We start from the raw sequence: 14090 nt of genomic DNA on the forward strand, positions 1-14090 counted from the left end.
CTATATATCTTATTTTCATCATCATTAGCTATGTCTAAGCTGATAGAAATAGGAAAGACATTCATGTATAGCTCATCCTGGTTCTCAACTTACTATATTGTTGTTATAGCGCAAAATATCCTCTCTCAGAACAGTTTCCTCTCCTGCAAAAAGAAGTTTATAATACAGATATCATGATATTATTGTATAGACTAAATAAAATAAGATAGGTAACCTGGAATGTAGTATTGTGCAAAAGTGGTATTTTCTACCTCTGATGCCCCTTTAGCCAGTGTCCAGGACTTTGCACTGACCAACCCATTTATTCATTTGTGTCTGCATTTTACACAGTTCAGCATCAGCCAGGAGCAACTACTGAATTGCAAAAATATGGATTGTTGCTAATGACTATAGTATATGACACAAGTTATTTCTAAGGAACAGTTTAATATCTGCCTTTTTCTTTTTTCTTTTTTTGCCTTTTCTATATTTCCATATGCCTTTCTGCTTGATATTGGAGACTGGTTTCATATGCAGTAACAAACCTCATTCAGTGGGCTCTATCCCTGAACTCTTTGGTATATTAATTGCTTAAGGAATTTTTTTTAGAAAGTAAGCTGTTACTATTAGGTCTAATATGCATTGATCTATGATTTGATGATTTAAGTAGACATTTTATTGTTAGTTTTTGCAAATTTTTATAGTGATCTCTTGGCCAAAGTCATGACAATAATAATACAGTGTTGTGCCCTGTAGTCTGTAATATTTGGAGGGAAAAAATTCATCCTCTTTTCTAGCTCTTGATTTAAAGGAAGACTTTAAACTTTTAACTTTCTCATTGCAGTTAGTAAAGATGGATGCATTTTTGTAATCTTATGTTGTATCTACCAGGACTGACACACTCTTCAACATACGGTGGCAATGTTTTCCCTAGTGATTTCAGATGTGCCGTGTGGCAAGCTGGTCATAAAAAGAGCAGGGAGAAGAAAGTTTCCCAGCCACTGGGAAGACTATTATGGGTACTTTCGTCACGGGATTCCAGGGCTGAGAGGGAAGACAGGAGAAAGAAGTGAAGCTCTTTTCTGGTTTCTTCTGATGTCTATATTCCTTTTGTTTCTTCAAAAACAAAACAAATCAATCAAACAAACAAAATGCTTGCCTTCAAATACCACAAAGGAAAAAAAGCTTCAGTCAGCAAGATTAAAGTAACTTTTCTCCAAACATTTTAATTATTGGTAAGAAGAGACAGAATAATATACTTTTAGCCATTTCTGGGAACTGTGAATTTTATATGATAGTACTAACAACTCTACACATTTGGTATCCTGATACACAAACTTCAATATCCTGATTGTAGACCTACTTAGCTGCTTAACAGAGTAAGATGAAGATCATCTTACTGGTAGTCATTCAGACGCTTCCTCCTGTTTTCCAAATACTCCATTAACCAAAGCAATGTTTTAACCATCAAAGTCTTAAATATTTAAAAGGGATTGTTTCATCCTGTTATCCAGAGAAAACATTTCTTATTATTAACCACATTCAAATTATAAATGAGAAATTTTAATAATAGATCACTAAATATTATACAAAGCAGAAATGCATTTTTAATTTTTTAAAATATTGGAGTGTTCTTTAAGAGAACAGTTTTTTAAAATGTGGGGTATATATCAAAACTTGAAAGAACAATATTTAGTAAAAAATTGCCACAGCGAAGTACACATGAGAATTTCAGCTTATAAATAGCCAAGATTAATTAAATCGAGTAACAGTTTCCCACTGTAACATTTACTTTCTCAAAATTTACTACTTATGTTTTATCTGTTTATTATCTATATTAATAATCTTCTAGGTTCCAAAATTTGGAGAGCTATTTGAGAAAAATAATTTTAGAAAAAATTATCTAAGAACTTAGGAGATGTTTCTGTTTTATCCAGGTTAGTCAGTCTCTTCATCCAGTGCTTTCTCATGGTTCTTGGGTCTAACAATTCTGAGAGCAAAATTTTTGATTGATAAATATATGAATGTTGGTGGAAATATAAGTCACCCTGTTTCTATTTTTTTAAGGCTTTATGTTCTGATTCTTGTTTACATAGTTTCAAGAGTGGAAAAATTTTCATTCAAAACTATCTTTAAATAAAATACATTATTTTATTCATTTAGTTGGGAATATTTTTGAATATTGTTACTATATAGCATTATTCTCTTTCAGGTAAATCTAATTAACAAAACCATCTTTTTAAAAACTGACTAGTAGAGCAGCATCTGTCTTTATTTTCAATACTATGAAGCTTTTAATTAACAGAAAACCACCATGGATTGCTTCTTTAGAATACCACTAAATGTTAGAGACATCGTCTACTGTACAGGAGTTTCACTACTAGATGAGGATGTCTGGGAATTCATATGGATGAAATTCCACTCCACCACGGCCGTTTCTGAAAAGAAAATATTATTGGAAGCCTTAACTTGCAGTGATGACAGGAATTTATTAAATAGGTGGGTCAATTAATTTTTAAAATTCGTGTAATGAGAGTATTCTCTGTTAATCAAACTGTACTGAACTTGTTTTTATTTCCTTAAATATATGCTAGTTACTCTAAAATTTATCTTTCTAGAGCTAAGGAAAACTGCCATATTAATATGACTAAAGCTTGTTGATTTGAAAGGTATACCTTAGTTTCTAACTAATTATTTTATATGTTTTTTCATAAGTATGTAAGACAATATTTCATTATAAAAAGAAGCATTTATTAAAAAGAATTTTTAAAGTGAGTTTGCATCATCAAACCAAAACTATGATTTCTCCACCCACAAGATTGTTCAGACTTTAATTAATATATTAATTACAATATGATGAATTTGATCTTCCTCCTTTTATAAAAACAAAATTGTTCTATTGATAAAATTGTTTTAGTAAAGTTTACACTGGACTATTCTTTGAAGACTGTGATAAATTAAATCATGTAATTTTGGTAATTTTTTAAAAAATCTTTGTTATTGGACTAAAAATTTCCCCACAATTCTATCCTTAAAGGCTTCTAAATCTATCACTGAATTCTGAGGTGGTGCTGGATCAAGATGCAATTGATGTGATAATCCATGTAGCTCGAAATCCACATGGCCGAGACCTTGCCTGGAAATTTTTTAGAGATAAATGGAAGATATTAAATACCAGGTAAAAATAAGAGTTCAATCATTCATACTGGAGTGAGTAAATCAAAGGTGACATATGAGAGATAAAAGCCCTACTTTTTGTGGTAGAACCAAGGTCCAGATAATAGAATTAGATTTTGAAGTAGTCAGCCAAGATGGGCGTTGCCACTCTTGTGAAACTCAGAATTAATTTAACAGTTCTATAACATTATTCATTTATTAAAGATTGATAACCATAATTATATATGGAAATGAGCAGAGTGAAAAGGTTTAGCATTGCCGCTTTCCTGGAAGATCTATCAAACTGTCTTAGGTTGGAGGAATCATGTCATTAAAACCCTATATCCTGAGTGTGTTGTAGAAAAAATGATTTATGAATCATACGTAATGGTATTATAACAAGAAAACTTTAATTACTTCTGTAGAATTGTTTAAATTCTTTTAAAAATATCAATGTCATTAAACACCTGAAATAAAACCATGATATGGAGAAGGAATATTTGAATGGCTGTATAATTCTAGTTGCAGTAGAATTTATTCCTGAGCCATCTTGCTTCACGTTGAGAATAATTCAGCCTCAATTTTAGAAAATATTTCGTTATGTATTTAAATATATTATAATAAATGTTAATTTATTACTCTGATAATCTCTATGGTATTTTAAAATTAAATTCATCATAGAGCATGTAAATGCTGCATGTTCTCCAACTTAAATGTCTCCAGACAACATACCTACTGTTCCGTCTCTTAAAAACTGGTGTATAAACTTTATTTTTTAAAAGCACATTTTTATTGGTTGACCTTGTATAATGAGTTCAATTTGAATGGATGTGTCATATTAAAACATATTTCTATCTATAAATATTTCATTGTTAGAAAGCACTGATATTCCTAGAAAGGACATTTTTTTTCCCCTAGTATTTTCAGCTCAGAAATTGGAATGTTTGAAAGATTAGAACTTGCTTTGCTGTCATGCGCATAGTATAATGAATAGTCAGACACAAGGTGGAATTAATATATATATATACAAGTATTTCACTTTAAAAAGTATCAAATATCTACCAAATAAAGAGAGTTTCTTTAGGGAGTGGTTTTGTAGATCAGAGTTCAGTGTAATGCATATATAGTCTATAGTCCCTACCAAAAAATGTTTGGTTCCTGATATGCCTGTTTTGTTTCACTGAGAGTCCATGATCTCTAATCAAAAGGTAGAAAGATCGAGACAGCATTAAAACCACCTCAGTCTAATGACCTCTTTGTTTTATTAACTGAACATTAATAATAGGGAAAACTCTGAAGAGGGAGGAAGAGGCATTTAGAAACTCAACTTTACGCTCAATTTTTCTGTAAACCTAAAACTGCTCTAAAACTAAAGTCTGTTACTTAAAAAAAAAAAAAAAAATAAGAAAGATTGAGGCTTCAACATTTCTACAGACAGGGCAGTGTTTATCTTGACAAATAGGATTGTCTCCGTCATCTTCTACTCCTCTGTCGATCTTTGAACATGAAAGTTCATGGAGAAACTGTCCAAGGTTCTCCTTGCTTCCTGCCCTGCAGATTCTCCCTGGTTTTAGTTGCCATCAAATCTCGTGGCTTGAATCATTCCCAAATCTACATCTCTAACTCAGACATTTCACCTAAGCTTCACCCTATGATAGACAGTTTCTTGTTGAGATCCCCTACTGGGGTGTACCTGCAAAGCTAAACCATCATTTTCCTTTTGTCTTCCTTTTCTCAGTAAATATATGGTCATCCACCAATTGCTCAAGCCAGGCACCTGGAAATCTACATATGGTTCTCCCTTTCTCTTGACATATGTAACAATTAGGCTTGAGGTCTTATAATTTAACAATTCCTAAATGTTTCGTGTTTCTTGAATTCTTCCTCTCTTTCCTGCTACCACTGCCCTAGTGAAGGTTCTTATGTCTTGCCAGTACTCTTAACAATAGCCTTCTGTCTCCTGCCTTTATATTTACATCTACCACCACCAGCACCACACACATACACACACTCACACACACACTCACACACACACTCACACAATCTCACACTCACACACACACACACACACACTCACACATATACCTCTTCCCTTTGTCCCAAGAATCTCTCTGAAAAACAAAAATGATATTTTCCTGCTGTAAAACCTTCAATACTCTGTGCTACACTGAAAATCTAAGCTCCTCTCTTCCTAACCCTTCTACCTCTTATTCTATTATCCTCAGCCTCACAATTTATACACTCAATACCAAATGCATGTAGTTGTCGGCATACACCATGTTGTTTCACACTTCCTTGCCTTTGTTTATGTTGGTTCTCGGCCTAAAACTACTTTCTTCCTTGATATTTGGAACTACTCCATACTTAATCTATCTGGCATCATCTCCTGGAAGCCATTCTGAAGACCCCACAGCTAAAGAGAATTTCTCTGAACACTGTATAATTTTATTTTCACCACAGTTAGCCACAATACCTGGGAATGATCTGTTTACAATACTAGATAGTATATTACCTTCAAGGAAAGGATTGTGCCTTTTTCTTCTTCACATAACTGCAAGCAAAGTATAAGCAAAACACTCTTTGAAGAATTATTCTCATTCCTGTACAGTAGGCCATTTCTGTAACCACATATTGATCACTAATGATTACTTATATTATTATTGAATGTCTATTTATTTTATTTTATTGATATAACTTTTCCCATGGAATAGTTCAATGTTAGAATTATAGCAAATTATGATGGTCATACAGTTTAGCTCCCCTCATTTTACAGATGAGAAAACTGAGGCTCCAGAAGCTAAATTACTTAAGTTCCCACAGGTAAGAACAGCATTAGAAAACCTCTTTTAGTGATGACTGGACCTCTGCTTTCAAGAACTCATAATCTTATCTTTAGAGTACTTTTAGTTTTTTTTTTTTATTATTGAAATGTAGTTCATTTACAGTACAGTTCAGGTGTAAAACATAGTGATTCCACAGTTTTATAAATTACACACCATACAATGTTATTAAAATATTATTGACTATATTCCCTGTGCTGTACATTATATCCCTCTGACTTATTTATTTTATAACTAGTATTTGTACCTCTTAATCCCCTTCGCTTCACTCCACCCTCCTCCCCTCTGACAACCACTATTTCTCTTTATCTGTGGCTCTGTTTCTGCTTTGTTATATTTTTTCATTTGTTTTTTTTTTTAGATTCCACATATAACTGAAAACATACAATATTTGTTTTGCTCTATCTGACTTATTTCAGGTAGTATAATACCCTCTAGGTCCATCCTTGTAGTTGTAAATGGCACGATTCCTTTTTTTTTTTTTTTTTGGTCTGAGTAATATCCCATTGTATATATAAATGCCACATCTTCTTTATCCATTCATCTGTTAATAGACAGGCTGCTTCCATTTCTTGGCTATTGTAAATAATGCCGCAGTGAACACAAGGGTGCTTATATCTTTTCCAATTAGTGTTTTTGTTTTCTTTGGAAAAATACTCGTGAGTGGAATTGCTGGATCGTATGATAGTTCTGTTTTCTCACTTTTTTGAGGAACCTCCATACTGTTTTCCATAGGGGCTGTACCAATTTAAATTGCCACCAACAGTGCATGAGGGTTCCCTTTTCTCCATGTACTCACCAACACTTGGTATTCTTTACTTTTTGTTGATAGTCATTCTGACAGGTGTGAAGTGATATCTCATTGTGGTTTTGATTTGCATTTCCCTGATGATTAGCAACGTTGAGCATGTTTTCTTGTACCTGTTGGCCATCTGTGTGTCTTCTGTGGAAGAATGTCCATTCAAGTCCTCTGCCCACTTTTTAAATGGGTTTTTTTTATATTGAGTTTTATAAGTTCTTTATGTATTTTGGATATTATCCCATAATCAAGCATATCATTTGCAAATATCTTCTCCCATTCAGTACATTGCCTATTCATTTGCTGATGATTTCCTTTTCTGTGCCAAAGTTTTTTAGTTTGATGAGGCCCTATTTGTTTATTTTTGCTTTTGTCGACCTTGCATGAGGAGACAGAGCCAAAAAAATATTGCCAAAACTTACGTCAAAGAGTGTATGTTTTCTTTTAAGAGTTTTATGGTTTCAGGTCCTACATTTAAGTCTTTAATCCATTTTGAATTTATTTTTGTATATGGTATAAGAACATAGTCCACTTTCATCCTTTTATATATAATTGTCCAGTTTTCCAATACTATTTATTCAAGAGACTGGTTTTCCCCCATTGTATATTCTTGCTGCCTTTGTCACAAATTAATTGACCGGATGTGCATGGATTTATTTCTTTTCCACTGATCCATGTGTCTGTTTTTGTGTCAGTACCATATGTTTTTATTACTATATCTTTGTGGTATAGTTTGAGGTTAGGGTGTGTGATATCTCTAGTGTTGTTCTTCTTTCTCAAGATTGCTTTGACAATTCAAGGTCTTTTGTGGTTCCACACAGATTTTAGGATTATTTGTTCTAATTCTGTGAAAAATGCCTTTGGTATTTTGATGGGGATTGCACTGAATCTGTAGATTGCTTTAGATAGTATGCACATTTTAACAATATTCATTCTTCTGATACATAGCACTGTATATCTTTCCATTTAATTATGTTGCATTTAACTTCTTTCATCAGTGTTTCATAGTTTTCAGAGTACCTGGTCTTTCATGTTCCTTGGTTAAATTTATTCCCAGATATTTTATTCTTTTTGATGCAGTTGTAAGTGGAATTGTTTTCTTGACTTTTCTTTCTGATAATTCAGTATTAGTGTATAGAAATGCAGCTGATTTCTGTATATTAATTTTGTTTCTTGCAACTTTACTGAATTCATTTAGTCTAACAGGTTTTGTTTGTTTGTTTGTTTTTGTAGAGTCTTTAGGGTTTTCCATACAGTATAATGTCATCGGCAAACAGTGAAAGTTTTACTTCTTCCTTTCCACTTTGGATTCTTTTTATTTCTTTGTCTTGTCTGTTTGCTGTGGCAAGAACTTCCAATACTATGTTGAATAAAAGTAGCGAGAATAGGCATCCTTGTCTTGTTCCTGATCTTAGAGGAAATGCTTTCATTTTTCACCATTGAGTATGCTGTTAACTGTGGGCTTGTCATATATGACCTTTATTATGTTTATGTAGGTTCCCTTTATACCAATTTGTTGAGGGTTTTTATCATGAATGGATACATAATTTGTTCTCAAGTTCTTTATATAGTTGTATTATGGGCATGTCATAGGAGGAGGTGAGTTCAGGGTCTTTGTACGCAGCCATCTTGATCCTGCCTCCAGTTTAGTCTAGTGTACTTTTTTTATTTCAAAGAGTATGATAACCTGTGATAGGTACCCTTAACACAGTAGACAAATGAAATGAGAAATCTTTCCAACTCACTGATACATAGTGTTCTTTGCCTTGGGTCATGAGTTAAGTAATTATGCTTGTGGCACAAAGATTATGACATTCAAATGAACAATTTGATGTTTTATTTTAATACTCACATGAGAAAATGCTAATATTTGGGGAGCATTTTTGAGAAATTTGGCTCAGTTTCTAGGAATGAAAAAGGATAATGCCGATGTCAATTTTGACTGACCAGACCAAAGGATCTGTGTGACTTACTGCTAATACCCAAGTTTTTCCTGCAGTTCTATTTCTTTTGGTAAGATCCTTCTTCCTTACAGTGATCTAGGTTGCTTTAAAATGAAAACTTTTAGGGAATTCCCTGCCAGTCCAGTGTCTGGGACTCTGTGCTTCCACTGCAGCGTTCGATCTCTGGTTAGGGAACTAAGATCCCGTAAGCCACGGGGTGCGGCCAAAAAAAAAAAAAGTAAAATTGAAAGTTTTAAAATGTTTCTTTCTCTGGCTTTATATTGGAAATATAATAGTAATTCCTAAATATAATTTTAGAGGGCTCTCTTTAGACCTCTTTGAAACACTGTGAGCCAAATCAGGATATATTTGATGGCATCCCATAGCCACAGCTCTTTGCACCTCCCTGACTCCCGAGGGAAGTGGCCTTGAATAGCACTAAGACAACACAGGTCACTTGGAGCCCTTGAGAAGGGTTCTTTAAAAATATGTGTAGTAGTATTTCCTAAATCACTGCCTGCTTTAACATTAAGACTTTTTTTAATCTTTCAAGGTATGGAGAAGCATTGTTTTTGAATTCCAAACTTATCAGTGGAGTTACAGAATTTCTTAATACTGAAGGTGAATTGAAAGAGGTAAATATTTTAAGATGAGTTCTAATGCTTTGCTTTTATAAACATATGAAATTATACATTTACTTCAACCATTTCTTTCCAATAAAGTCATACCCATTCCTTTGAAGTGCGTGCCCGCGCGCACACACACACACACACCCATGCTAAAGACTTTACGCCATTCATTATTTGCAAAGGTATTTCTAACATATTAGTATTGAGTATTAAATTCCCGTGAGAGGTGATTGAATGCAATGATTCTCAAGTTGGGAGACTCCAAATACACTCCAGAAATCTTTGATCCAATCAGCTACCCCTCTATTGACTCTGTGAACCCAGTTTGGGATCCTTGGAACAAAAAAACTGTCCTGTCACAATGACTCAGTATTTGGATACAGAGGACCAAGGTTGCTATTGAGGTACAGAACTTGAGATTCATTACTTTGTGGTCAGGTCTACACAAAGAATGATAATTGGATATGGTAATAATGCTTCATGCTATTTGGTTTGTTAAATGGAATAAATTCATACATTTGGACGGAAGTGTGTCTGGCAACATATATTGATATTAATAGTTCGTTTAAAATTCTGCTGGATACAATCATAAGTGAATTTCATTGATGAAACTGAACTTATTTTTTAAGGACTAGTGTCCAGTTTGCAGAGTATCTAACATTTTCTTTTTTCTCTGTTTTATGTCTCTGGAAATTTAAACCAGCTAGTTTTGTAACCATTAATTCACATCTCTAATAGTTAGGGGTATGAAATGGGGGGTGGGGTAAGGAGGTAGGAGGAAGGAGCAAAATATTGGACTGATTAAAATGAGTTGGGCTTCAAACGTTTATTGCTTTTTAGTCTGCTGCTCAACTCCATTATAAAATATAGCTGAGATTTGGCATTGAGAATCAGAGTGTCCTCAGTTTTCACTGACAGAATGCCCGATGCTGTGACCCAGAGCTCATCCCATTGAGCAGGATTCTCCCAGAAGCATCCACCCTGGCACCATCCCTAATATCTCCTAATATTGTCCAATTTTGTATGGTCATCCCCCATGCACTCACTTGGATTCTTTCACACCATGAGCTAAGCTAAGCTACAAGTCTCTGATTGTAATGATTTGAAATTCAATTTTTATCCCTATGTGTGTTCCCAACGCTGAAGAATTTGAAAGCCCTAGCACATGTTTTACTATATTTTTTATTTTTAATAAAGGAAGCTAAAAGGGAAGGAATTCTTTCATATCCATAGGAAAGAGAAGGAAAGAGCAATTAAGCTAATGAGTTTATGTATTTAAATGAAGTAGTTTTAATTCTTTGATTTTACATTCAATAATCGGAATAAAAGACTCATTTAGTGACAACCTGTGCAGTCATTGAAGTGAACACAGAAGTGAAAGATCTCTCCTCTCCTCCCCTCTCCCCTTCCCTCCTTTTAGCTCCCTTCCTGCTGCCGTCTTCCTCTCCCCTTGCCTCTCTCCTGTTCTCTCTCCCTCTTCTTCTATTCTCTAACTCTATCTTTCATGTTTTCCTTGCTTCGGTATAATACCCAGCTCATGGAAAACCATCTGTTAAATGGACATTTAAATTGATTTTATCATATGATGGCCATTTTGCTTTACATATTTCACTTGCATATTTAATTTTTTACACTTGACTTAATTGCCATTTGAAATGTTCCAAGATACCCCTATAATGAAAGGTGCCATTTGAAAACTGAAACTCAGCTGTGGCTTTTATTCCATTATCTGCAAAGCAGCTAACTTCACAATACAGGCTCTCTGTAGCCTGAGTGATGAATCCCTTCATGACACAGATGCTTGCACTGACTTTCTAGTTTACCAACTGCTGCCTGAGGCTTTTCCATACTTTTATTACCTAATCATAGACTGTAGGATTGTGGACCACTATTGTTGGGTGGGAGGGGGGTTAATTTGTGTTGCCGATAACCCCCTTCCATAAATATAAAGGAAATGAGGAAGTTTCAGTCTCATTTTCCCATAACCAATGAGCCTCGTAAGCATAAAAACCAATATGCTCCCTTTGGATATAGCATATTCTTATTTTCAAAAGTTTATAGATCAAAAGTGAATCGGCATCTTTATGAATTCTGAAAACTAATTTGAGATTGTAATGATCCCCATCAACTTTAGGGGCATTCAGCAGAGACACTTACATTGTTCTATGGTCCCTTCCCCAAAACTACATTCTCGTACCTGAAACTGGCAATTTCCTTCTAATGACATAGCTCTAGCAATTTGAACAATATTTCTCCATGAAACAGTACATCACTTCCTTAATTTTAAACTAATGGAAGTACAACCTCATGGAACCTCAGAGGCCCTTGCCATTTTTCCATACTAATGCCCGTTCAGCAATCCTCTTCAGCACTCATTTTTTTGGCCTCTTGAACCTTATATACAACACTGTTGTAAAAGAACATAGATCCTGTGCATTACAGACATCCCATTTACAGTTTTAATGTTGAAAATATAAACCTCATAATCGGGCAATAGCTAATTCGATTCATTTATATAGTTACTAAGAGTATATTGTGTGTTGTACTTTACAGATTATTTTGTGATGTTTAGGGTCTAGAGTATCCTAAATCAAGAGTACTAAATACTAAAATGTTTTTTAATAGAGAAATTAACAAACATGTCTAGAAATTTTATGCTAAGGAGAACAGGGCACACAAGCAACTCTGACATCTTACTAAATGTTATTTTATAAAAATGTCTAAACTTGCAACATTTTCAAATAAAAGCATAAGATGGCATAAATATTTAGGAAGCACAATAATAAAAACTAATAGCAGCAGAACATCTACCAAAGAGCTGCCAAAATAAGCAAACTGGAATGCCAAATGCCTTCCATCTACCCCATGCCCTCTAAAGTGAGGCAGGGGTCTGGACGGTGCTGTGATCATGCCCCAGGACCAGTCAGATGGCTGCTCTGACCACAAGTTCGCCAGAAGAGTTGTGGAGCAGTATGAGGCATAAGATCAATTTATGACAACTATGGAAAGTGGGCCACATGTGTTCTGATGAATAAGCTACTCGTAAGATGCATGTGAGTCACCCCAAGCTCTGTGAGCTCACAACGGAAGTATTTAGTGCACTTAAATAGTGATTTAAGGAATGAATCCCTAGAGAAGCCCCAGTTACATTTTCTACTGAGAGTTCTCTTGCAGGATAATCTGACCTACTATCTTTGTGTCAATAACACATTCATAGTCAATCCCATAGTTTGCCTTTGAGGAAGACTTAAGAGTTTTACTTCATGTGTTCAGGCTGGCTTTCTACCTCGGCAAAAGGCCAAGAGCATACTGCACAGAGTCAAAGCTGCCAAAGGGTCATTTATCACTATCCGGCATATTCAATGACTGCCTAGGAAAATATGTAACAATGTGGAACATAGTTTAAAAGAAGTAGATGTAATTTTTTTTCCTGATTGACCTGTATTATGTAAATAACGCCACTGTAATGCACAGATGTAATGTACAAATGTACACTGTAATGTACATATTTTTGTAATAAATTAAAACGCAAAATTCAAAATATAGATCAAAATGTACTATTTGTTGCTTTAGGAATATAGATTGAATGAATCTGAACATAAATATGTAAATACAAATGAATCACTGGATTAGTCAGTTAAGTTTAAAAATATGATTCAAATGCTTTCATTAGACTTCCTTTTTATCTATGTGTACGTGTCACAGGTATATGTGTGTGGCACAGTGCCTAGAATATTGAAGGTATTCAATAAATTCTAGTCTTTCCCTTCATCCTCTTTCTTTTGTGTGTGTAAATCTGGTCAGGTGTCAGATCAGTTTTAAGGATAGCACTGATAAATGTTATATAATACATTGAATATTTTGCATGTTTGTTATTAAAGCATAGTGAATTTGAAGTCTTATAAAGAACATAGCTCTGAGATATGGTTATCCACTGCTAATGCTGCAGGGCACCAGGTTTTGTAGGAAAGTAGAGGATAAACTTTGAAAAAAACCATCAGTATCATGTAATCAAAGTAATATTGTCATAAACAAACCAAGCTACCCATGAACCAATTTCTAGATTAATTCAGAAAGGTATAATTAACTCCATTTTAATGGCTCCCCTGCCTCCATATCTCCCTATCCCTGAGTCAAGCTTGATGACATTTCTCTCCTGGCATATTCTCCATGTGGTGCCCACCATGTGATGAATCACACCCCACACTAATTACACAGTATAACACTTCTGTGTTGCAAGTTGATTTTTCACATTTGTCTATTAGCATTGCAATTGTTGGTTGGTTGCCAGTTTCTTAAGACATATCAAACAGAGAGAAAAACTGCTAGTATTTAATCTTGAAATAAAATCCTTGAGCATTCCCAGAGTATGTGGACTCTCTAGAGAAAGTCTTCTACCCATAAAATTATGACAAAACATTTAAAACTTATAACTTTTAAATTAAAGCTCAAATTCTCTAGCTAAATGAATCGACATTCCTCCTTCATTCTTTCTAAATCTAGTTACTCAGGTGATTGCAGTGTCATTTATCATCCAGTTTTCATAGCATCATTACTTTGTTTTCCACCACCCAATAATTTTGATATTTCTTTGCTATCAAAGATAGTGTCAGGCACTCATACTATTTATTTAGAGAAGATGAATAATTTTCTCTCTAAGCACAAAAAGTTAACTTTAATCCTTATATTCATTTTTAAGGCTATTTAGTACATTAGATAGCTTTGTTATTAGAACTAGTCTTTA

At 34.2% G+C, this 14090-nt stretch overlaps 1 protein-coding gene across 1 annotated transcript in view; it reads left to right on the plus strand.

Moving 5' to 3' along the window:
- TRHDE (thyrotropin releasing hormone degrading enzyme) overlaps window positions 1–14090 on the plus strand; it is a 416748-nt gene that overhangs the window by 377689 nt on the left and 24969 nt on the right. The window contains exons 16-18 of the mRNA XM_082351569.1: window positions 2311–2478; window positions 3017–3157; window positions 9271–9352. Of these exons, the coding sequence (XP_082207695.1) occupies window positions 2311–2478; window positions 3017–3157; window positions 9271–9352 (391 nt within the window). The remainder of the gene's footprint in view (window positions 1–2310; window positions 2479–3016; window positions 3158–9270; window positions 9353–14090) is intronic.

The sequence above is a fragment of the Balaenoptera borealis genome (assembly GCF_965194805.1).
Source record: "Balaenoptera borealis genome assembly, chromosome: 13".
Taxonomy (NCBI): domain Eukaryota; kingdom Metazoa; phylum Chordata; class Mammalia; order Artiodactyla; family Balaenopteridae; genus Balaenoptera; species Balaenoptera borealis.